At 31.8% G+C, this 26,752-nt stretch overlaps 1 protein-coding gene across 3 annotated transcripts; it reads right to left on the bottom strand.

Annotated features, from left to right (window-relative positions):
- Positions 1-1,376: 1,376 nt before the first annotated feature.
- Positions 1,377-20,582, bottom strand: Bma-smg-1 (Uncharacterized protein; the record flags this gene model as incomplete). Of its 3 annotated transcripts, none has more annotated exons than XM_043080273.1 (48): positions 1,377-1,454; positions 1,532-1,671; positions 1,745-1,839; positions 1,970-2,068; positions 2,559-2,810; positions 2,992-3,088; positions 3,225-3,399; positions 3,588-3,671; positions 3,794-3,983; positions 4,185-4,291; positions 4,551-4,869; positions 5,191-5,324; positions 5,584-5,682; positions 6,015-6,182; positions 6,593-6,781; positions 6,854-6,949; positions 7,096-7,331; positions 7,669-7,789; positions 7,869-7,998; positions 8,225-8,361; positions 8,668-8,846; positions 9,006-9,213; positions 9,589-9,795; positions 9,950-10,087; positions 10,221-10,511; positions 10,732-10,885; positions 10,972-11,118; positions 11,537-11,664; positions 11,776-11,860; positions 11,965-12,127; positions 12,309-12,501; positions 12,912-13,195; positions 13,680-13,870; positions 14,226-14,366; positions 15,029-15,215; positions 15,597-15,799; positions 15,983-16,135; positions 16,429-16,559; positions 16,746-16,876; positions 17,107-17,305; positions 17,592-17,813; positions 18,197-18,328; positions 18,515-18,685; positions 19,057-19,182; positions 19,375-19,522; positions 19,615-19,751; positions 20,001-20,093; positions 20,532-20,582. In XM_043080273.1, 48 exons carry the CDS (start codon positions 20,580-20,582, stop codon positions 1,377-1,379), a joined length of 7,539 nt encoding a protein of 2,512 aa, XP_042936207.1. The 3 variants fall into 3 exon arrangements, with proteins under 3 accessions (XP_042936207.1, XP_042936206.1, XP_042936208.1); XM_043080272.1 differs by having other exon boundaries at positions 1,970-2,118; positions 2,651-2,810; XM_043080274.1 differs by lacking the exons at positions 1,377-1,454; positions 1,532-1,671; positions 1,745-1,839; ... (1 more) ...; positions 2,559-2,810; positions 2,992-3,088 and having other exon boundaries at positions 3,296-3,364.
- Positions 20,583-26,752: the final 6,170 nt, after the last annotated feature.

Raw genomic sequence — 26,752 nt, 5'->3', positions numbered from 1 at the left:
AATTCAGATATGAATTATAGGAGAGAGTAAATAGCTATTGCAAAGAAAAAGTTACCAAATAGACAGAATTAAAACAAAAAAAAAAAATTAAAACTGCACGACATAGAATGATGTATCAATATCTGGTAAACGTTTCTAATTTTGTGCAGATTCATACAAGTAAGGCAAACCTCTAGAATCCTCCACTAATCTAGCTCAATGTGGCATAAATTATGCCAAGTTACCACCTTTACATAACAGACAGTTAATCATTTGGTAGCATTTAATTTATATAGCAAAAATATAGCAAATTTTTGTTCTACACACAAAATTCATGTAATTCCTAAAGTCCAATAATTGAAAATAATTATGCGATAAATCCAAATCAAATAATTCATGTTATTCTAAGTTATCAAACTTCTTGCCCAATTCACACCAGCCAAATAGGCTCTTCCAAATCGTGACTTACAGGTTAGAAGAATTTCTTAAAATTTGCTTTTCAAATGAGGATACATAAACAAAACCGAAAACAACAGATAACAAACATGAAAAAAGATTTTTTTTGAAGTCGTTTGCATCTTTGTATCTCTATGAAGAACCAGAATACATTGGCCCAATGAACCAATCACAACAAAACATGTCCCCACATACTTCCGATAAGCATCGTGCGCAACCCACACCTTTTCAGGAGTTCGCATAAAAGTCCATCATCCATGCATCGATAGGTGAAGAAGCAATTAACAACATGATGATGTCGTTAAGTAGCATTACAGTGTATAATCAAGATTTTACCTGCTTGTTGACGAACTCATTTTTGGAAGCATAAATGACTTCCAGATGCTTTGGTTTTGAGTGATGTTACGATATGAGGGAAACGCCCACTTTATTTGTTCGTGTGGGCAAAGTCGACCACGTAAACGAGATTTTTGCCTGTAATAAAGTCAGCATAATAAATTATGCATAATTAATAACTAATATTTCTCACAGCGCGCTGCTATAACACAATAAATAATTCAGATGCCTCGTAATAAGCAATCATGAGAAGTAATATTGAAAGCTCTGCTGAATAAACTTGTGTGAAGTAGTAATCAGAGAATACCTCGTTTAGCTGTGTAAAGCCAATTTTCGCTGGGCATTGCAGAGTTAGTTGTCACTTACGAAAGTATCAATTTAGAATAAGCAACGTTTCAAGTTATATATATATATATATGTAAACCCTCTACTTTACCAGTAATGAAAAGTAGTAATTACAATTAGCTTATTCAATGGTCCTAAACCTTTATTTGAAAGGAGGAAAGAATCATCATCAAATAACTGAAAAACAAATTATTGTTTAAAAGCAAAAACAAAGTACTCACCTTATCAGAACACAAACCTGCTTGATAAAAGCAGATACATTACACCCATGCCGTCCACCCCTCATACATCAATGCCAAATTACTTATATCTGTCGCTTGTTGAATTAATAAGTCAATCTGAAACAAAAAAATATAAACAATGCTAATGAATCCCAAAGCTTTCAATGAAACTCAAACTTCGAAATTTAGCATACCTGTTCTGATGGTGTCAACGGTTCGCTTACAATGTTTGCACCAATTTTTGTATTTTCGTTTTTATTGATAACCATTCCTTCTAATTTCATCCGTATTCTTTTTGAAACATGTTTACCATGTAAATTCTGCTGCTGCTGTCCTTCAAATCCATTGATATACCAAAAGAATTATAATCATTTAAAATTATCATTTATCATTTAAAATAATCCTACCTTTATGATGTTCCACTGGTGAAGGCTTGCCATTGCAGGGAGGCAATTCTTCTCTTTCTTTCACTTTTTCCAGCAATAACAAATTGTCGTAGATACTGAAATGTCATTCAAGCGAGGTGCAGTGCAGAATGAACTGTTTGCAGAGAGTTATTTCAGCTTTTAGAAATAGAATAAAAAAAAATATTTACGATTCTCAAACTTCATTTATGAAAAATGAAGACAAACCTTGGGATATTGTCAATAACAGACAAAAAAAGATCGATGCATGCAGCACAGTTACTGTATGGATCATCCAATAACTTAAGTCCTTTGATCAGTGGTTCACTGAATAATTCTTTGTATCGTTGCAAGTAAATAGCAAACGATTCATTTTTCTGAAACGCTTGGAATTCACAATAAAGGAGTAAAAATCAACAAGTAATACTATTTTGATACTTGTTTTCTTGTGAATACCATATAAAAATATGAAGACTTCACAATAAAAAGTGCACTTCACAATAAAATTAGCGTCTCAACTGTAAAGTCCTTACCAAGCGATATTATCAACTGACGAAACTCTTTCTTATTTTGAATAATTATCATTGCTAACTATTGCTCGATAGTTTACTAATTCATCTCTGACAAGAACGAGCAACAAACTAGTAAATTTTTCATTAAAGCATTTTACCACTGTGTTATTGTTTGCCTAAATCCATGTAATATATATCCATTTCATAATTAAAATTAGAAGTTTTCTTTCAAAATTTCAAGCATAGAAATATTCAAATCATCGACTTTCTATCTAAATCAGATCTAATAGAAAGAAAATTCAGACTTGGTATATATGCTTGCTAAATCAAAACTTGCATGAGCGAAAGAACGAAGCAGAGGACGTATATCATGCATCATAGAATGATGCTCTGCAACTGCCTTTTTCAAATCACGTTCAACTGATAGTTTCTCCACTTCCAGTTTATTTATTTCCTCTTCCCAATTCTGAGGTCGACTTTCCGCATCTTTCTGAGTATTTTCGTACATTTTCCTTAGTATGCTTATAATAGACGATAGCATACATATAAGATGATTTCTGCAAAAAAAGTTCTGTTAATTGGTTTCACCGCGATCAACTTATAACCGAAAATTGAAATAATAATTCAATAGCCTGTGTCAAAACTGATCAAAAAATAATATATATAAACATGGAATGCTCGACAATTTCTTAAAAAATGCGATGGCAATAGTCATATAAAAATATGTTTTTAATCAACCTGTTATCAAGCCATGAAGAAGAGAGTTCTCTGGCACGAAGAGCCAACAGTGACAGAGTCATTGCATGCAAAATATCAGAATGGCCATCTACTACCCCTAAAGAAGCACCTAATAATCAACAACAATGTAAACTTATTAATCTGAAAATGTATGTTTTTCAAGACCTTTTTTCATTTTAACAGTAATAATAACAGATGATATGATTATCAAGAATATGTGTAAAACTCTGAACCGTATACGGCAATGAATGTCGCAATACCAATCATTGACTTGGAACCGAGATCATCTTGTGCAGCAGCCCAATCAACTAATGGGTCGTAAACAAATGCATCCAGCATCGTCAGTAATATTTCCTTCCCAGCACGGAGTTTCCTTAACACATTTTCGGAGGAAAGTCGAAAAGTCCCCTTAAAACTAAGCTATTTTTAGTAAAATTGGGACCCAATTTGCAAAATCCAAGTTTACCTTTTAATTAGGAAGGTGAACTTTAATTAAGAATGTAATAAGAATAAATAGGCTTCCAATAAGTTACCAAATCTAAATTAAAATACACAGAAAGTTCTACACAAATATGAAACCGAATTTAAAAATTTACTTCAATATCAGTAGGACCAAGAGCTCGAACAATATTTCCTGTTAAACGAAATGGTACCATTTCTGGTACGCGCAAATTCCGTCCCTAAAAAATTTTTCAGTTTTCTAACATTATTTAGCTTTCTTCGTCAACGCAGACAAAAAAGACATCAATCAATATATAAATAATATCGTGTAAATTCCTAATAATAAAGAACTTTGTCATACTTTGTCGAAGCAGACATTGTAATCGATATGGACCACATGTCCAAATTCAAAATTAACTAGAACATTATCCAGATGACGATCACCCAGACCCAGGATACTGCCTAACACCGACATAACTGCTGTTGATCGAGCAAACCTTTCAGTGACTCGAAACCATGTATCTGAACTACCAGCTCGAAGCCAGAACTCCCTTAAAAAATCACACATCTCAATCATGTGTAATGTTTATTCACCAAAGTTTGTGTCACTTCTGTTTTGTTAAGTTAAAGCTAACATGTGTCCTGAAACATATTTGAAACCACAAAAAAAATTACCAAATGTTTCGCAAATTGAAGTAATAAGCCATAAATAAAGTTCTAGATTAAAAAATAAGCTCGGTTGAACAATGTACCGTGAAAGTAGATCTCGAGGAGTTTCTTCGATTAAATCTTCAACAACACCTTTTAACACAGGATATGGCCATTTTTGGCGATCAGTGATGGATTCTTTTGGGATTTTCTAAAGTTCTACAGATAACAGTTGTTCAGAATGCTTTACAAAATAACAATGATCAAGAAACCCAAAAGTTTTAAGCAAAATTCAAGCAAAACAGACTCGTATCAACTTAACGCAAATAGCTCTGAAGTACTCAAATCTTCAAGAACTAATGAGTTCTCAAACGAAATTGAAGCAGCTGCAAACATGGCACTGAAACCGAGAATATCTTAATGAGATGAATATGAAAATTAAAAAAAAAAAAAGAATATTGCGAACTTACGTTAGCTTGGAAAGCTGCCCTGAGTTTTCTGAAAAATAATGCACTCGGTCTTTCGACCTCATTTATTTTCTGGTTTGCTATATTTTCAGCTGCTTTACGAAGCTGCCATTTTCGATAAACTTGAAAGATAGGCGTCGCTCCTTCAACCCATTCGATAAGGCCTGAACGAGAGCCAAGAGGGATGACCGAATAATTTTCGGCTATATAAGATGGCCAGTCAGTTTCCTTTGTCGAAAGCATCAAGTTACAAATACGCAATAACTGCATAATGCGTTCGTCCAAATGTAAATCTTCCTGTCCTTTGAAAAGGAAAGGATAACTGCAATGCAAACTTTTTTTTTTTAAGAGAATATGTTCAAAATAATAATTTTAGAAAAACACTTCAATTTCTAATTATGAATTTCTGAGCATTTCATTGCCATACCCTCATCATTGAAAAAACTAAACCAAGCTGACCAAAAAATATGAAAAGCGACAAAAACATATCTCAACAATAGCTGTTCATAAAATCTTGATGAAAAAATCTCCGTGATTTATAAATGATCTCAAAAAAACGCACTTATTTCATACATGCAGTGGTCATAATTGCTAACTAAATACACTTTTTAACGGAATAATCACACGAAATGCAAAAACCTACTCCTTCCCATCTGACCCATGAAACACAACTTTCCTCGGTCGCGTTTTAGTTGGTAGTATTACTGTCTGCTTGCTAATTCTTTCCAGCATTACAACATCACAGAAATTCTTATGTTCTTGCCCAGGAAGTGGCACCTGTAACTATCAAAAATTCATAACCAAATCACTCAATGTAAAAATCTGCGTTAATAATACACTATTAAAGCTATTTCTTTGGCTCCACAAGATGTCATATAGTCCCGTGAAAATGAGTCCTTCCTTTTTACCCTACAGACCATTAGGAACATGTTGACTTCATTCCTAACGAAAAAAGTCAAAATGCATTAAACTAAAATCAATTAAAAAACCAAATCAGAAAGCCTAAAAAATGCAAGTGATTGAAATGAAAACAAACATGTGTTTTATTTAATGCAGTAAGACGTGGCGAAATATCAGCCATTTGAAGAAACACGAATGATCGCCTGTTTGCCCGCTGGTTTAACTGCGTTAATAACTACAAGTCAATGTTATATACAATGTTAAGAACTGTTCTAATATATTATTTAAACCTAATAAGATGTATAAGAAAGAGAAAAATAACAGAACTCCTATTTTTTTGTATGTGCCCGTTCCTTCTCCTTCTTAAAAAAAAAAAAAAGATTTAGGAAGCACTTGAAGAAAAGTTAAATTTTTTAAAACCTATATAAGAATAATCTCAAATTTCGATAACATTAAAAAAATCATGAATAAATAATTACTAAATCCTATCGATTCTAATAATCAGTTATATTTACAACTGCTTCATTATGCTCACTTTTCGAGAGTTATAAGAAAATGAAAAATTACAAGTTTGAATGAAGCCCAGGCTTGGCGTGGTTCTGATTTATTCCGTCGAAGAGTTTTCATAGCTTCTTCAATAGTCGCAAGGTATGCATCTTGAAATTGCTTTTCATTTATTGTCACAGGTACACTAGTGCACGTTTTTTCGTATAAGTTCTCGACAATACGGTAAACCTGGAGGAAATTGTTTTAAACTGGAAGCAATTTTTAAAGAGTGCAAATTTTGTTACACTTTATCCCACTATGGTTTCTACTCTTCCAACATGTTTCATCCTATTAGCATTTGATAAATGGTAATGGAACAGAAAATGCTAGATCTCATTTCATATTTCAGTGAAGTACTAAAGATTTTTAGAGTTTCTTTCTATAGATAATACGGAATAGGTACAGCACCTAGCACAAATTCATTGCTAAAGGAACACGTGCAAAAGCAAAACTTTTGCTCTGAATTTCAGTAAATCAATTTCTTAAACAAAGACACCTGTATCCATATTGCCTTAATTGAAATCCTAATTTCAACCCCTTATTTAAACCAAATATTTAATTTGAATTAAATGTCTAAGATAAATGTGCAAATGTATTACCAAAGATGTAAATATGATTGTCTTCTCGTGAATAATGTCCTTCTTTTCATCATCACTTAAATGTGTATTCATCAGTGTTTTCATCATTTCTTCCTCAATTTGCAAAATTCGACGATTCATTTCGAGATCCAAATTTGTCAAAACAAAAGTCCAGCGCTCTTCATGCAACATGTCAATCCTTTGCAATTCCTATAAACCAGTTATGTCTTAAATTAATCCACCATGGCAGTCCAATTTCCTATTTAGCCACAGAATAACAACCTTAACGAATTCAGTAACATCCTTGACAAGATCGGGAAACAACGCTTGCATTCGAGTTACAATACGTTGACAACATTCAAACATTAATGATCGATCCTGAAGAATATTACATCAATTTTCTTGTTTAATTTATAACATCATTAACTTCCTACTTCAGCCAAGTTTTATTTTTCGTGATTATAGTCATTTCGTAATAATTTATGACTAAATATAAAGTGTCAGTTCATTAATTCATAATAAACCTGATCAGCACGTTTCTTCTTCTCTTCATCGATAACATCAACGAAATCATTTTTTTCCACTTCACCATTGTCAACGTATTCGTTGTGAATAACAATGGGTTGAGTAGTACCAACTATTGCCGGATAGCAAAGTGCATGTGGTGATGTAGCTGCAATTCTTTCCAGTATAGTGCAAAGCGTGTCACGCACTGCACGCACTGGATGATTTAGTCTCGCAAATAACTGTGGAAGAATATCTGAAAAAACAAATCACTTGAACATAGAAATTATGCATCTATGAAAGAAATAACTGTTTCTGCATTTTTAAAGTAAGAAAGTTAAATTACTATTCTTTTAGAAATCCAAAAAAAAGATCCGATGGCTGACTTTAGAAACAATAATTATTAAAGCAGCACAGAAAAAAAATATATCTCTAAAACAGGATGCAGATTAAAAAGTAGTTAAACCATCTACATTCCAGCAAAATAAAATTGCTAATCTTCCCACGCTATCTTTAAGGGACTAGATTTATTAAGCACAGTTTAGCTTAAGATATTTAAACTCAATACGTGATAACACTTTCCAAATCGTTACCTTTCCACATCAATTCGTTTACTTGAAGCATTTCAGTGAGAATTAAGTGATGCAAAGCATCGTACTGTTTTACCAATAATTGTAAAATTCGTAAAGTTGCCATCACTACTCCAATTGTTCCCTGTAGTGTAAAATTGATGAGGAAAATAGTGCAGTTCATTATGAGAATTCATTAGCTGCTAAATTTTACGAATATCAACCTCTTTTGCTTCACGCCCATTTACAGCAATGTAAGCGAAGTATGAATGTGCTGCACAATTACAAAAAGCCAAATGACGTGAATTTGCTCCTTTCCAAATTTCTTGAACGATGCTTCTCGGACCAAACAGCCTGAAACTTATTTACTCGAATTTACTGCATAAACTGTTTTTTTGGCTACTGAATTAGAATTTAACCACTTCTTCAGTCCTAATTTTAAGAAAATCTGAGTTATAGAACGTGTCTGAATAGTCGCATTATAAAATAACAGTTATGTTGAATGTTGATGAAATATAAAACATTGTTAGGATGAATTATATATATATATATATATATATATATATATATCACAACTAACAAATCGCATGTCTGTTCGTTAATTGAATTTCCTACAAGAGCCTTGCAATCCGGTAAAATTGCAGCTAAGCTAGTACACTTCTGCATTGTTTGCAACAGATTTTCTACAACCGAATCATCTACTGATGTGCACGCGTTCTGAAAAATAATTTTAATGCAGTTTCATAATAATTATCTGAAATAAATTCAACAAAATGAAATTAAAAGAGATGTTTGCTTTCTGACTGCTGTAGTAATTAAGATGTCCAATATACTTACAGTTCAAGAAATTCCATCACGAAATGATGATATTGATGAATCACCAAATCACCAAAGTAGCAGATGAAGTTCTTAATTTCAAGAATAAATAATATTACTTCAATAATAAATCGGAACATTCCTCCTCCTAACTTTTAGAAAACAATGGAAACAACTTTTAGGAAACAATTTTAGAAAAAAAAAAACCTTAATCTGCCATTTCATTGTGTCACACTCTTCACTGATGAATGACAATCTAATTTCATTGTCAGCATCAGTTGCTCTTTTAAATGCCCAATTACCTAGTTCCAGGTGAGCTTTCGCCAAATGTGGTGATAACTTACATGATGTACTCAAAAGAGCACCAGCAAGTGAGTCAATGATGCCTGAATGATGGAAGAAAACTGAATAGTATGAAGAACTCCAGAGGTACAGGAAAATGAATTAATTTGAGATTTTCAAATTCATAATCATAACTTCAATTAAACTAATAGATATGCTAATTACTACGAATTATTCTGCTGAAACTAAATCTCAAATATTACCAGATGGGCCAAGTACTGGCAGTCGAGATTGTTCAACTCCAAACATATGAAAAACGATACGAATCGAATAGCTCATAGCTACCGGCAACAAACTAGATTCCATTTGCAACCAACGCGCAAGCTGAATGATTGCTTTTGCAGAAACTTTTTGTTCCTGATGATGGTTATTTGCCACAATATTGGGTCTTATTGATAATACAGCTGAATCCTGAAATGTAATATTTCACGTGTAATTGACATGAGTGATCGATCAAGAGAATGAAGAAAATTGATGGATCAAACGCTTCCATAACAGCCTCTCTGTAAAACACAAAAAAATCAAATAATATTGTAGCACCTAATCAATATATCAGCAAATAATAATTTGTAATAGTTTACATAGTTTTTGTATAATTGACTACCAAAAGATTACTTGCAACAGAGTGAATACAGTTCAAAATCTATCAAATGTAAGTGATGTATAATCGTCAGAAAATAGTAAATTTTATACACTTCTGATTTTTATTAATGACATTGTAAGATTCTCACAATAATTTGAAATAAATTACAAAAAAAAGAAAGAAAAACATAAGGAAAAAACTACTTCAATGGTAGCATGATTAAGCTGCTGTGTCAGAACAGCAATGAGAGTATCTGGCGCTACAGTTGGTGTACCATTGAACATCAAATTACTTTTATAAATCAATCGGTCAATTTCATCAGCTACAGCGTTCATTAGTAAGGAAAACGCTTTTCCTCGTAAAAAAGTACGAGCACGGTCAGTATCCGCCATTTCTGACATCGACCACATCTAAATAGTTTCCTCAAAATTTTGCTAAAAAATTCGATTATCATCTAAGATAGTAAATCGTAGTCCTGCAAACTTTGAAATCATTTTTTGCATCCAAGCAATAGTAAGAGTAGATGAAAAATTTTTCAAATGTATTCACCAAACATCTACTTACCATTTTCGATAAACCATAACTGGACGTAAGATTTTCGAAATTGTATAGTCTCTGCTGCATAGACAGCTGTGCAGTTACATTATTTGTTAGCTTGTTTTCCTTATCAGTTGCTCCACTGATCCAGTTTCCTTGCATTCCCTACATAGATATTATTTTATTAATTTCTCTAATAATATTGAGGTTAATTCAAAAGAATCATTATTCTGCACGTCGAGATTGTTAAAGCTTGGTTTTTGGAAAGTTACTACTCATCAAAAGAATCATCGCTTACACGCAAAATACTTAGTTGGAAGCTGTCAAGTGTTGGAAGGCGTTTATTGTAATGTATTTTGATATGCTTTTCTGCCAATCGATAATTTTTTGTCTTTCGAGCTAGTCTCGCCATTTCGAGATGATAAGCTGCTTCGTTGGAAATTATTCGAAGTGATGAAGATCCACCATTCTCTCTATTTTGTGTATACTGTAACCAGGTACTTAATTGTTGACCTAGAGCAAGACGCTGTATTGGTGACCCATTCTTCCAGTCGAAAAGGAACGATGGATCGACCACATTCGCAATAACCTAAAATTTGAGTGCCTCAAAAACTCTAAAACTTCAAATGTTGATTTCGAGACATCCCATCTTCATTTTTGAATATTTTTGAAAAAAAAAAAATTCTCGAAGCAACATTAACACTAAATTATTTAATAGACAACGCAATATTAATGAAGAAATTTCCTGCTACTGCACAATACAAAAGCTATTAACCGCTTTATTCAAACCATATTTCATTATTACTTACTGACTGTTTATGATAAGGCTTTCGACTGTCTTTCACAGCAGTAGCCAATAAATGTAATGCGCTCGCACGTGTAAAGATCTGCAAACCAGTATCCGCTAACACCAAAATTCTCGCATCCTCACTCAGCTGTCGCGTCAAATCAACAACATCAGTTCTGTGAAAGCACACTCATTAACTACAAATAATTGAAATTGAAGTTCGAACAATTTTAATTTTGCAGTAAGAAATTATGAAGTATACTTGTTGTCTTTAGAATCTCTGGAATAATCGTGGACTATCTCCATCAATTTCAATTCTGTGTGAATGAAGCTGTTTCGGATGTCCCATGGCACTGACATTACTGATTCATCCTTTAAACAATTATCAAACGTTGTCAGTGATTTCATCCTGGAAAAAAAGTTTTCAAAAAAAAAAGAAAAAATCGCAAATCAGAAAGACCGTTTTTATTTCTGTTTTATTGGACTCAAATACTATAGTAAATTATACTGTGTAATCTCCAAGAAAGTACCACTATACTCAGATGTAAATTAAGTTAGATGATGTCTAAAGATCGACAAAGCCATAAAGTAGACCTCAATTCCTCTCGCTGGAGTACAAATGTTCCTTTTAAACAGCCACAGTTTCAGTACAGAAATGTTAATCACAAGTGAAGATTTTTTTCATACTTTTTATCTGTCATCTATTCAGTAAGTATTGATATTCAAGACTTCAAATTATCCTCAGTTTAAACAACTCAAATAACAAAAATTTTAAAAAATTCAAATATTAAGTGAAATCTATTAAAATGATCTACTAAAATGACTACCTCTTCCATGTAAGCTCTTCGAAACCATCCGGAATTTCATCTGGTTTCGAATCCAAAACACCGTACAACGTCCGCCAAAATAAATCAATTTCTTCCGAATTTCGAAGAACTTCTAGGCCAATTATGATCTTCAAAGATTAGAAAAGCTGAAGTACTAAATCTGAATGAAAAAATACATACCTTATAAAATCAAAAAATATGAAACGAACGAAAAACAATCAGAATATGAACAAATTTACTAGCTGTCGTATAGTTTTTTGTATATTTTCGGATGAATTCTCATTACGTAGACATTCTTGCAAACCATTCAAAGCAAGCTCGATCCTAAAAATAATTTTAGGAATTCAAGATAAGAAAAGGAAATACAAATTTCAAAACATTCCTGACATATTAAATTAATTCATTCGTTTACTACATGCCAAATTTACCTTCCAGCAGCCATATGAGCTGCGCATTTTATCCACACATACTGTTTACCATAAATGTTCTTTACCCAAGCATGTAGACCCAATATTGATTGAGGACGACCCAAATCGATCAGTGCTTTTACCATCCATGTAATACATGTGTGAGCAACGGAATTTATTTCACCTGCAGTACGAATACATTCAATTGCTGATCTCAATTTAGTTGAAACATATGCAATCATTCAAGCACTTATTCGCTTACACAAATATCTCAAGATATACACTATGTCTATTAGTACAAGCAGCAAGCATGTAGTGTAAATATCAGTATAACAAAACAAATGCCAAAAATTTTAAAAACACACCTTTTTCATCAATGTTATCCTTACTTCCTTTCTCCTCAATCCGTTTTCCAATGTCTCTCAACAAGCAACCTCCTAAACGTACGACCTGAGCAAAGTTGCTACTTGTATAAGCAACAGCCATCATCGGCAGACATAGGCGTGAAAGCCAATTCGCACAGCTGGCTTGATTTGTCGTAAGAAACTGCTGCGATAACTAAAAAAAAAAAACACCTCAACTGCTCAAAATAATGTGCTACTGCAATGTAATCACATATCCATCAAGTTATTCTACCTTAGTTAACTCCAGATTTTTGAAATATATGATTGATTTTTGTTCAACACTGTTGATTCAGAAGACAATGTTTCATTTTGTTTCAAAGATGTGAAAATGCGAAAATTACAGGTCTCACACACTGCTAAAGTTCATATCAGAAAGAATGCTGAACATTTACAAGGTGCCTGGGTGGAAATATTATATAATAATAAATGCCAATGGCAACTGATTTAAACAATAATTTTATTAATCTTTAAGGAAAATTCAATTACGAAACGTCCTTTGCGTTTCTTTATATCAATACCAGTTTTCGACAGATACTTCCCTTTAATATCGAATTCACTACTAACTTGTGAAACCGTAGATAACTGAAATATAGCCCCATGACATGCGTAAACTATCAATTTGTCCAATACTTCAATCATATCCAACAAGGCACGAACACGCCACCACTGCTCCGAAGTTGTTAGCTGACGTGCTTCACGTTCAATCTCCACCTCTGCTTCATCTTCATCCTCAACAGCACCTCTTCTACTTACCGCAACCGTTTTCTGTACTACTTCATCTTTAGCGCTTTTGCTAATAGGTAGTGGTTTTCGTGAAAGAGCATTACCAGCTAATCGTCGTATTTCATCTAAAATATATGAATATTTGAAATGAAATTTAAATCCAAGAGTTGAAATTAAAACTGAAAGTTGATAATTGCAGGGTGAGGTAGTGATGCATAAAAGACAAGCACTACAATAAACTACTAAATATATTAATTCATTCTCAAGAAGAAATTTTGAGATGTAACTTACACAATAACATCATACAGAAATTTCTATTATTCTAATAGTATTCAGCAAAGCATAAATATTCTACAGCTGTTTTTGAAAACCCTAAGATAATGGAAGTGCTGATACAATACAAAACGAAATCTAAAGTGAAACAAAGATTTAAAGATGGAAAGTCAATTGTGAATAAACAGTTGAATGAACTAAGGAGGAATTTTGGTCAAGAAAAGTACAAGACAATGACAACAATAAATGCATAGTCATATACTTTGAGCAAATGTGATGGATATAATGTATATGACTGATATTTAATAAAATTCAAGGAAATTAATTAAAAGTTACTTTCAAAAGCAAGAAAAGTATCCAGTGGTTTGCCAAGTGGTGTTTTAAAGCGATTATTTACACAAAATTGGGCCATTTGTGCAATTATCCACCTCCACTTAGATATACAGTCAATATTCGTATTGATGTCACCCATGGCACCTGCATAAATAGTTGCGGCCGTATCTGATATCCAATATCCATCATCGATGCTAAAAATTTTTTGATTGATAAAACTATATTTCTTCCACTTGCTTTTTCATTTTCTTTTTGCTTTACTTGATAATTAACTCAAAAATGAACCAGACAAATATGAGATGAAGCAGTTTTTTCCATAAAATCAACTGTAATAAAGAACTATTTTGTTACTATCCAGTTAAAGATATAAAAAGATATGACTGGAAAGCAGTGCTAACAAGGGATAGCGATCGGCGTAACAGCAACAAATAGTGAGTAACTAATTATAATAAATCGTGAACATATAATTTAACATAACGACAAGAGAAAAAAAAATTTTTGCCGATGTGGAATTTTTGAAAAACTAAAGGAAAGGTCTAAAATACAAACTTGTTAAAGCAGTATGTGGGGAGAACCGAATTCAGCAAGAAGTCAGCAAAAATCTTGAAATGTTCTGATGTGAACAAACTTTCGGATATTTTCTGTTGTCCAAATTCCATTAAATCCTGCACACACTCCGTCAATCCGTTCCTGAAATCATACCCATCTCTTTCCAAAACACTGGCAGAAAATATTCCATAAATGCTTAATGCTGACGAATTCCTAAACATTATCTGAGAATCTCCATCGTTTGTTTTCTGGAGGTCCGGGTTTAAATTACGAAGTCTCAATGCCATTAATTGTAATTAACAACAACACATTTCAAAATCATGCAGACCCGATGCCGACAAAAAGTTAACATATCGAGCATAAAATAAATTATTAAATATTTATTTATGGAGTGAAAACAAATTCTCAGTTTCTCAGTTCAAAGATTATGATATTGCTTTCCACCAAAGATTGCTTCCTTTAAAACAAAATAATTTTAATATTGAACAACACATTATAAAATAAATTTTTTTAAAGCTTCATCAATTATTCGACTGGTAATTTGCAATCATATTTTTTCAGTGAAAAAAAAAAAAAACAAAAAACATAAATCTTAAAATATGAAGACAACTCCATTTTTATTAGTTGAAAATTGATTGGGATTAGAATTTGAAAAAAAAAAAATTATACTTAAAAGACTCAAAAAAAAAATCTGAAGTGTTAAAATCATTGGAGATCAAAATTAAGTACCTTAACCACATTCGAATTCTATGCAATGCCTATTGAACAATAAAGGAACGAAAATGCAATAAATGTGAATTCACCTGATGAAAAGTACTGGAGGAGTAGCTTGCCATATACCAGTTATTTTATTCTGACAACCCGAATGACATTGTTCAAAGATATGTCTAACGAACTTTGCTGTCACTTCAGGTTTTTCGTTCTTAATCAAGTTAAAAACGGCCAATCGTCGAAGTAAGGTAAAATGTCTAACTCGATGACTTGTTGTTGCTAAAATTTGTGCATTTCGATAAAAAAGCTACTCAGATTGATATGTCTATAATCAAAGGAATTATTATTTATCTAATGAACCTTATTACGGTGTTATAATGGAACCGATATGCTCAGAGATGCTTACGATGTAGAATTAAACATTTTTTTATTCAATAATTCATTACTGTTTCAAATGCTAGTAATTTAGATTAGCCAAATAATTTCAGTCGATTAACAGTTTCTTTTTTGGATGTTGAAAAATTATGCTAATACATCTTTCTTTGTTTCTAGCCTACCAAAACGAAGCGCCATATTTCATGAAAAGTTCTTTCAGTTGAAATATTACTGCTACAGAAGATTAACTGCACAACGGTATATTATGAGAAGCAAAACTAATACCTGCACACCAATGAACAACAAAAGCCTCTGGATTACTAAAAATTTTGTTATCCAGCGATGTTTTCTTTGGCAGTGAATGTCTCACGAATGAATCCAGCAATGCTGCCCTCATTTCGATCGTTTCTGGTTTATTAAGTATATGTTGTAGAACATCTTGTGTAAGCGAGAAAACCAAGCCATGAATCCAATCAACAAGTAGATTTCTAAATAAAGTTGAAAAGTTTCAATCAGACAGAACAGTTTGACGGTTCGACATTTTTGAAAAGACTTAATGAACAAATTTTAACCTCGAAACAATGCTACTGGAAATCATTATAATAAAGTTTTGTAACACAAAAAATCTAGTAATACTGAATAAAACTAGACAGAACTAGGACAAAAATCACCTTGTATCTGTCCACAATAAATCATCAAGGACAAGCAGTTTCGTTACTGTATTTAGTATCGTGGTAGTATGTTTTGCTGTTGCTGGTTCAGTAACAAGCGTTAAACTGTTTTTATCAATTAGCAAATTGCTATTAGCAACAAAATTTTCATGTCTGAAATATTTTTTATTGACTCACTTCTACAAAATACGCAAAATTTCCAAATTCATAAGTGCTGAAAAGAAACAACTATAGATGTTTATCATGGTATAATAAAAAGTGACAGTTTAGTGAACAAATGTAGTGATCTGAAATTACTGACAACTATTATCACAAAAACTGTTTTTGAAAGGAAGTATGTGGGCATCAGCAGTTAGAGTATTTTTGCTGAGTAAAAATTAAAATTGGTCAACTTAATAGCATTATTAGCAAAAAAAAAAAAAATGCAAAGCAAAAAAAAAGCATACTTTTCACTATGCGCTTTTACAATGTAAAGCAGAGCATAATGGCATCCAGGATGATTAATGATAAACTGTTTCGTGGTGATTGGCGTTTCCGTCATCAGAAATGTAAAGAGACTTGGTGAAAGACCCACCATCTGGAAATATTTAATGCCTTATTATACAAGCAATGTACGAACTTTTCCAAGCAAGACTGACATTAATTTGACAAATTTCCTTTCAAAATAAGATGATTACTGACACATTGCACACTACAACAATCAAAAACCCTGGGTATAGACAACAGAAGAAGCTCATAAACGTTTAAAAATAGAAAAACGTACAGCAATAAGTGAATTTTTAACAATTCCAAGACTATAAAGAGCATTGAAATATATCATTAGCTTTTTCTCTGTCACTATACTATTGCTGGAATATGCCTCTATTTCAGTTGCTTGCAGTATATTTAAACAATCTGCAATATAACTTCGTACAACCGTAATGAAACATGACTGATTCGTAGAATCTATATTTAAGTACAAATCATCAAAAATTAGTGTTTTTAGGCTGGCATGTAACAAATGCATTTAATAATTAAAAATCAGCTTCATTTCTAAAAAAAAATTCAGTAAGCACGAATAAAAACCAAACTTTTACTTGGTGCCACATGACAATGAACTAACTACGTGAAGGAGGAGAACTTACTTCGAACATCTTCTCGAACTCGATTGTAAACTACTTGGAGCGTCGATAAATTTTTTGGTGCTAAAAGCTTTCCTAAAACATTGCCATATGCTTGCATAACTCTCTGCGACCTTATAATAACATGGTTCAAAGGTCCACCATCACCGACAACATAATCCACAATTTCCACAACCATTTCAGGAGTTATATTATCAATAATCTGCAAATATAAACTTTTTAAGTACAATTGAAACTCCAGTAATTATAAAATTTCAAGGAAAAAACCAGCCAAGCTAATTGGTAAACTATGAACCATCGATAATCCACTTCATTAGTGCTCTACTCTCTCTACAACGCATTACTAGTGTTAGGAATGTTAAAAACCATTTTTCAGTAATTTAAATGTAATGTACAGTACATGAAGTTGGCATAACGTCAATAAATAGAAATCCATGCTATTCTATATTTAAAAAATGGATGGAAAATTCAAAAAACAAACACTTTACCTTCCCACTGCATCCAAGTATCTTTAGCATCGATTTTTCGTCTACGGACGGGTGTTCAAACATTATTTTTAAAGCTTTCATCGAATTAATCAAAAAATCAAGTTTCGGATACGCTTTTAATGCTACATAAAGAACTTCAGCCATGTGTCCAAACACAGTTCCAATTTTGGCAGCAAAAACATCGCTAAGATGAGTCAACAATCGAATGATGCGTCCAAAAACCTCAAAAGGTTCACACTAACTTATTATCCCAGTAAAATTTAGAAAAATCATTTCTAAAAATCCGACAGAAACAGTTCATATATAGTTCAATGAATCCCATTGCACATCTGTTATGATCATCGATAAATCAATAAAAAAAAAAAAAAAAACTAAATGAATTTCTTTGAAGGTTCACATAGGACAAATTCCGTGTTCAAAAATTAAACATATCAAGAAGCATATTACAGAGAATTAACCAAATGAAAACAGAATTAATAACATCCCATAAAACAGAAAATTAACAACACTCCAAGAAAAATAAAACAAATAACTGAATTACTTTTTAAAATTTCGAAAAGTTTAAGAAAATTGTGCACTAATTTGCAGCATAAATAAACAGTAACCTTTTCAGTAAAATCTATTACAAGTGGGCTGACAGGAGTATTCATTACTTCAAGCATAGTTGACAAAGCCCGCAAGATGGCGGCCGTTTTTGCGAGCATATTTTCTGGTGTCGACTCATTCATCCTGATATCCTGCAAATTAACAGTGTTATGAAGAAATAACTAGAAGGAAAACAATAATTTTTCGCAGAATGCAAGCTAAAATGAAATAAAATAAGGCTACAAAGTTGTACAATAAAACTAGAGACGAAATTCAAAGAGTAGTTAAAGTCAAGAATCTGATCGGTAATAAGGTTTTAATTTTATTCTTGGAACTACCTCAATATATGCACTCGCATCATCAAGAAACTGTTTCATAAGCGTTATTGCAGCCGGTACAGCACTGTACCAGTAGGGGCGTAGTTCAACAAGCATCTGATGACATTTATCTAACACTGCAATCGGTTGTTCTGGTTCGATATACCAACCCACAGTAAAATCGACTACATCCTAAGGATGGTTGTCTATATTAGTCAAAAGGCTTAATTCTTATTGCTGAAAAATCAGCTCACAGTGCAAGATTATTGGACATCAAAAATCCAATTTTTAGTGTTTTCTAAGATACAAATTAGAATGAAATATATACCGTAAGCCTATTGTTAAAATGAATCCAAACAGTGATAAGTCCATTGGAGATATTTTCAACTTATTATTATGAAAAATTGCTTCGTAAAAAATTGCATAGAAAAAGAAGGGAAAATAAGGGATTCCTATACATTAATTTGATCATACGAATAAATTAATGAATGGAATTCAAAACGTAACTACTGGTGTGGAAAGGATATTATTAAGCATAAAAGAACAAAAATTAGTAAACTGACATCAAAGCTATGCTTAAAGATTGCAGGAAAGTATTTAGAGACTGCTAAACAGGTATCCAACAATGATATAAGAACGACAGAGGAATCGTTCACTTCAAGCCAGTTCTTTACTGCAGTCATAAGTGCCTAGAAATGGTAATAAAAAATATGAAAAATATGAAACAAGAAAGTATACTGAAATGAATTTAAAATGAAAGCTCTCATAAAGAACAATATAAAGAGCAAGAATTTGTAGCGGGGGAAGCTTGTAATTCTCGGGTAAAAATCAAATATTATAAAAGACGATATTATTGATAACAAATATTATTGATAACATACATCGACATCCTGAGGCTTGATACGAGACTGCCATGCAAAAGTTCCAATTAAATTCAGTGACGAAAAGATAGCTTTCAATACCAGCGCTTTGTCATCTTCATATTTGTCGGGAATAAGCTTCGCTTCACCCAGCATCACTTTTAGATATCTGAAATTCAAAAAATTTCCTACTAACAAACAGTAAACACCACCGTCAACAAAATCACTAACAGTATGAGAAATTTCTAGTCGTAGACTTACTCATTATATTGCGAAAACATGATACAACCCAAAGATCCAAGGCAATCAGAAACACAGCGTTTCACTTCGAACTGTTGCCGAGTTTTAATGCAGTACAACAAATCTTCCATTAGTTTCTTCCAGTCACATCCAATATTCTGCAAAAGAAAATACGTTACACCACTGAAGCAGTTTTCTACCTCCATTTAAAAACTTGTCAACTATCGAAGTTTCCTGAATTTTTTGAAATTACGTTAATAATTATTAGAACAAATGAATGGTTATTAATTTTATTCATTATCACATTATCAAACTCAATAACTGTCTCACATACTAAGAAATAAAATTACAGTCAGTTCCGCTATACTACTGATAAAATTTTCCCTAATAATACTAATAATACATACAGAAACATCACTAGCAATTGTAAAAGCTTGTTGAAGTTGTTCGCATGCAGCAATGCGCTCATCTTTGGAGTAACTCTTTTTATCGTTTATAATCTGAAATTAATTAATCGAATTTTAACTGTCCAGATAAATACAAAAATATATTACATGCCATTAATAAGCAATACCATATTTGTTTATTTGAGACTCCGAGACAGAACATCCAAATGTTGCAACGACTTTAAATGAAAAAAAAAAATGCAGGAACAAAACAAAACTATTTCATTTGACAATTTCCTGGATGCAAATCCATTATAACCTATAAAGTTTCTAAGTCAACGATAAGTGTTAAACAGCACTTGATTCTCTTTAATAATTTCGTTTTCTATTCTAAGCCAGCGTTTTATTTAATTAATGTTTTATTATTTACTCGATTTTTCTATTTGTTTATCGCCTCTATAATTGTCGCTTAACAATAAGAGAGACTTAAAAGAAGTTTCCTAATTCTATCCCTCTAACAAAATTTCGATTTGTTTGCATTCTGTAACAAACCCGATATACGAGACTTTTCACTTCTACATTCTTTGTTTGTTGAACTTCCATGCTACCATTCATAGCGCTAGATTACCAACAACCTCGCATTACTCCACCTCAATAAATGCGAAATACTATACCTTTGATTCATGCGACCCATGAAAAAACTTAACTGTCTAAAAATAAAAATAATAAAATTTTGACAAAAAGACGAAGGAATTTGCATATTGATTTTATAAATCATTACAGGAAGATTCTGTGCAACAATTACAAATGAATTCAACTTCACGATAAAAATGAATAATGTAAAACAAACAATATTAATAAGCATAAGGAATAAATAAGCAAAGTTACCAACGTTACAAAAATTTGTCAAACATATAAATAACTTAAATTTATCATAATTTGCTAATTCCTGCCTAACAGAACAAAAGAATGAAGTGCGAAATTTTGCGACAGAACTGTACAGGTTATGACACACCGATGACAATAGAAAAAGCTGTAATTGAAGTGACTTCCTCCCTCCACTCCTTCGCTTAAATTTAGCTTACCCTCCCTCTCCTCCGATCCTTATCGTTTCTAAAATAAATAATAGTTTGTTAACTGGTATAGTATGCCAATTCAAGCGAACTGATGTCAATATGGAATCAGAGATCGTATCAACAACTCCGACTTTTCGATACTGACAAAAACAATCAATTCTGGCTGATCAGCTCTAGTAATATCGACTACCATATATATGCTTTTTCCACTGACATGATCCGAGCTAGTATCCTCATGCTTATCAGCAGCAAATAACTTAGACTGACGAAGGAAGATATCTTAGTAAGCGAGAGAGGAACAACTGATGACAATTAATTAGCTCAATGATGTATTGTTGTAGCAAAAAGGTCAAAGGTTAACTCAAGCGGTATGATCGTTATGAAAATTTAAGGCCAGAGTTGGAGACAATCTAAAATTTATTTATTACATTCCCCCAAAATCTCCAAATGCTTATCAAACCATACTAATCGATAACCCCTCATCACCCTGCACATCCCGCACCAACAACATCAGTCGGGATATTTTTAGCACGTTCGAAAATCATTCGATCCGCCAGCCAGTAGACCAGCTTAATATGCTACGATGACAGTCAACCACAATCCAGATGGGACAGGAATGATCATATCGGTTACGGTAGTCTTCTAGTGCATTGAAGCAGAACTACTGTATCCTACAGTAGCAGAGTTGCTTTTAGAAGGGGAGTGCTAATGATGTTATGCTGGTAGCACTATTGTAGTAGCAATACATTCACAGTGATGAGTGGTAAAAATTAAACTAATGTAGTTGTAGCAAGCAATAAAACAGTTTGGGAGATTTTAGATCAGTAGGTACGGGTCAATTCTAATCTTCTTTAGCATACTACAGTGAGGCTGTCCAAAGTATCAAAAGCTTGATCAGTGGTAGATTATACAGAATTTATTATCTTGTCTCTCCAACTTATTTCAACGGGGCGAATAGGCTCAGGAAAATGGACAGTCTTGATAACTGGTAAAGTCTCGAGAGGTTTAAAGCAAAATATTGAAATAAGAAAAGAAAGACACAAAATAAAATTCTTTTGATAATTTCACAATTTGGGTGGATGAAAGATAACTGTACTCTTCTGAATATCAATAATGTCAGTTGATCACCAAACCATATTCGAACTACAGATATATATTGAAATTATTAAAATCCCTTGTAATATATGGTTTAGCTTTAAATCAGCAATCATTTCAAATACATGTTTAATTTAATTAGGGATCTTCTTCATGTCAAATACTTCAAACTTCCGATCTGGCCAACTGGTTCTTCGGATAAACGAACGTTTAAAAAAGGAATGCCAAATAGGAAATTCTGAGGAAAAAAAATCCGTTGGTCATAACTACAAAAATTTGACAACTAATTTGATGCTTTTGAAGCTAAAAAAATATGTTGCACTAACTCAAAGGCGGAAAAATAGTAGATTAGTTGAAGTGTATATAAAAACCTGATAAATTGTTTCGCAGAAAAAAGTATAACAAAAATAAGACCATATGGTAATAGCCAGAATTTCATGGATCATATAATATAGATCAAAGATCTCTTTTTGTGGAATAACGATGAGATGAAAATTGATTTAGTAAGTTGAAATTTCTACGTATTTTTTGGTCATTCCTTACTTCCCAATGCCAATTTTATCTCTCAGTTTATCAAGTCTAAGTGAGTGTAAAATGCTGTTTTAGCTTAAAAAGATTAAATCAGCTATCAAATCTTTACAATTATTACAACAAGATTTTCTCTTTTCCTCCGAATTTCTTATTTGTTATCTTTTTCTGTTTCTTATTATTATGGGTTAACTGGAAGCATTTTTTAAGCCAGAGCTTTCTTTTTTTTCAGAGATATCAGTGATGTAGACTGATATCTCTGAAAGAGATCGAATACATTTTCAAGAAATTTGTAATTCTCAATAAAGCTGTGCAGTGTAGTTATTTTCCTGTCTCTCCTGATCATTCCAGATATGTTCCCAAATCTTTCGGAATTTTTCTTAATGCTCTTATAGCCAATCAAACTCTTCTCCTTTGAACTCTTCTCCCTTTTTTGCAACAATAATTATATATCTTAAATCCTCTTATTCGTTTTTTTTTAATATTTGATTTATCCTAAATATACTCATATTATCATTTAAATCTAATCATTATTATCACCATTGCAGTGACCACTCATTTATATATGTGCTAGTGTTTAAACTAAGTCATGCGCTAGATGACAAGAAATGAAACTTAACCTTTATGACGTTTTACCTTTATGACGAAGTAAATGTTGATAAATTATGAATACAATGTGTTCCTTCTTTCCTTTAGGTTGTTAGTTTCATGCTTGATAGTGAGGTAAATGAGGAAATTCATTCAATCGTCTTAATACTTTTTTGCTTAGGCATATAAAGTAATCGGCCTTACAATTTGGCTTGCTAGCCTTAAAAAAAAAAATAGTCCTTTTCTCTTTCAATCGTGTTAACCACTTGGCTCTGTTCTTTCTCTTTTTCTTCCAAAAAAAAAGACAATCTCTAAATTTCTATCAATTATTTCGCAGATATGAAATGACTGAAATATTTCCATTTCTACAACAGTGTAATTATGCAGCCTTACTTAAATGTATGAATAAAGCCCTTTTAAGATTAATGAAACATCCTGGATGAGGAGGTCAAACTCGGACCGGAAGATTAATAGAAATATACTAGCCAATACTGCGTATCAAAATCTATGGAAAGAGGAATACATCATTTCTCTACATACTTAAAAACACTTCTACTATGATAAATGAGTGTTTTCCGCTATTTTTAAGCTTGGTATAATTGACCGCGATGTGATGAAATCTTATAGCACAGCAAACTGAAAATTCCACATGCATAAATTAATTTATAATTCAATGAACTAAAACATTAAATGACTGGTTACATGGGATCACATTCACGAACACACTGTGCTAATATGTTAGATCTAAGTTAAATCAAATCAAGTTAAAGTATGCAGCAATTAAGAGTCAAACTCTTGTGTTTAAAGTTATAGCAAAATTGAAGCCCTTTCATTATAAATAAAAGTCAATCACTTTTTATCCCAGTCTCTTTGATTTGTGACAACTGACCATTGAACTAAATTTAACCACCCAACCATTCAGTTGCAGTATCAATTAAAATAGCTAAGGTTTTAAGGCATAGAAATAATTATGAAAATTTAAAGTTGATTCAAGGCAGACAGGACTATTTAGATAAACTTTGGAGCATTAAATGAAGTAGAAAAGTTCATTGAGAGTGTTTAAGCAATTTTCTTGGCAACAGACAATGAAGAAAAGTAAAATTGTTTAAATTACTTTGTTCAAATGACAATTTATGTGATGCATACCACTGTATCAAAATTTCTGTTCGATTAATTTTATTCCCATTTTGTGACTAACAAATTTGGTATTCCAATTTTGTAATTATTATTCCTATGATAATCTGATATATTGCAATGAGTATAAGCTGAAAATGAAAGATCTGCAACTTGCCATATCATCGTGAAGTAGTCGACTATAATCTCGTGAGGAAGTGATCTTCTCTTCTTTGCTTTTATCCCATCCCTAAATATTATGTTAGTTGACAATAGAAATGAGCCAAAAGTCATAAAAGAATGAATTCAGAAAAAATACAAATCAGTAATTATGACATCACAAATTTGTCACCAGCAGATTTATGCGATGTTGTCCAATCAGTGAGAATTTCAGTATTTCCAGATATTTACAGTTTAGCCTTAAACATAAATTTTAACTTTTTTAGTCAAGTATTTTTTCAGATTATTATTAACAAGCTTGGGATGTTTCAGTGCCTAATGAATCACAAAACAAATAACACAATTCTTTTGTTCATATATAATATGGTTCGATTGCTTTTATGGAAAATATATGATATCAAACCGAAAACGAAACTTTCCAAAGTTAATTTTTTAAAGACTCAATTAAACTATTCAACATCGTAAGTATTAAAAGTATGCAGTAATTAGTTTAGAACAAAAAAACTATGACTTAATCTATCTCCTCTTTAGTTCTTTTCCTAGTAACTTTTTTAAACGTCTTTTTTTCAAAGCAAGATTCTTTAAGCTTTTAGTGATTAACGAGAGAAACACGGATATTTTACTAAATTGAAATTTATGCAAAGTGCTGTTAAATTAGATTTATTTTGAAGTACCTTTGGGATTTTGGAGCTGTTTCGGTGAAGAAAATGGCAGGAAGTTAGAAAGAAGTTGTCAATGCATTTTTACTTCATTCAAATGGAATCAAATATGCTAACTGCGCCAACTAATAATATATGCGTAATAAAAACAAACAACAATATGTGCTATTTACATTATGGAAAAGAAGCGCCAATGTTTCAGAGATTTAAATGATGTGTATTTCTCTGCTTCTAAATAAATAAATGATTAAGGGAATAGAATGTTTATTTAATTTTCTTTTTCTTGATTTTTTCAAATTTGCAGCATATGTTCAGCTCATTATTTTATCAACGTTCTGTTAAAAATACTATTTGGTGTTGAATCAATTGCTAGTCGATAAATATCTGCAATTGATCTTCTTCCTTAGATTATTATTGAAGGGAGTTAATCTTGTGTACGCAAAATTCGAATTTACAATAAAGATAAAAGAAGATAATCTTTTTTATTATAATAAAAATTTACCTTCTTCATATTACAATTTAATTAACATTTCCATTTATGATATATTTAATTTCAAGTTTTTCAATTTATTTCAACTCAAGTCTTATTTTGGTTATAAATAAATCGTATATTCCGGTTATCAATAATAAAAGTACCAATACTTGGTGGATATTATTATGTAGAAAAGGAGACTAACAAAGTTGTAGACAAATAAAATTCAACAAACAACAAACGTAAATGACAAAGTTTTATGCAACAACTTGAAAATAAATTTTCTGATGTGTCATCCATAATTGGCTAATTCTTAGCTCAGAAAGTGTATCTTCATTTCCCTTATTGATCGTATGTATATTTTAGTCCAAATATGTTGATGCAATTTTATTCATTTGATTAAATGACAGCAGCGAATATTGTTTGGACAAATATCTTTTATCTTTCTTTTCTTTTCTTCTTTTTATTCCTATTTTTTTTTTTTTTTTTTTTTTTGAAGTAATACTGTGACAAATACAAATAAAACAAATGAATCTTGCATGATTGACATCTTTTGGCGATTTATTAAATATTCTCATCAAAATCATCAAAGGCAGACCTATCGTTTCATCAGGAATAATCAATTCATCAATTGAAAATAATGTGCTAAAATGAAAAAAAAAGGAAACACTGAAGATGACATTGACAGAACGAAAATGTTATAAATTGAGCTTCTTTTTTTTTTCAAGTTAAATTTATTCGTCGTATTTTTCAAGTGTTAAAAGCAATGAAAAAGCTGCTAAATGAGGAAAAATGTGTTTTGGGTTTAAAAAAAGTCGTTTATTAGTAATAATAATAATTGCAGTACGAACTGTAATCAGTGGTGTTTGTTGATAATATAAAAATTGAAATTCCAACTAATTGAAATGATCTCACTGGATATTAGCGCTTTTCAAACGATATGAATACTCATTGTTCTATCCATGCTATTTCTTTACTTTACTTTATTGTTTATTTTCTACAAGGCAGTTTGCATTTATGCAGTTCCTCAAGCATAATTTTTTGAGAATTATTTGTACATGT

This window comes from Brugia malayi (genome assembly GCF_000002995.4).
Source record: "Brugia malayi strain FR3 genome assembly, contig: Bm_v4_Chr3_scaffold_001, whole genome shotgun sequence".
NCBI lineage: Eukaryota > Metazoa > Nematoda > Chromadorea > Rhabditida > Onchocercidae > Brugia > Brugia malayi.
The sequence above is the reverse complement of the archived record's forward strand: the minus strand, read 5'-3'. Positions and strand labels throughout refer to the sequence as shown.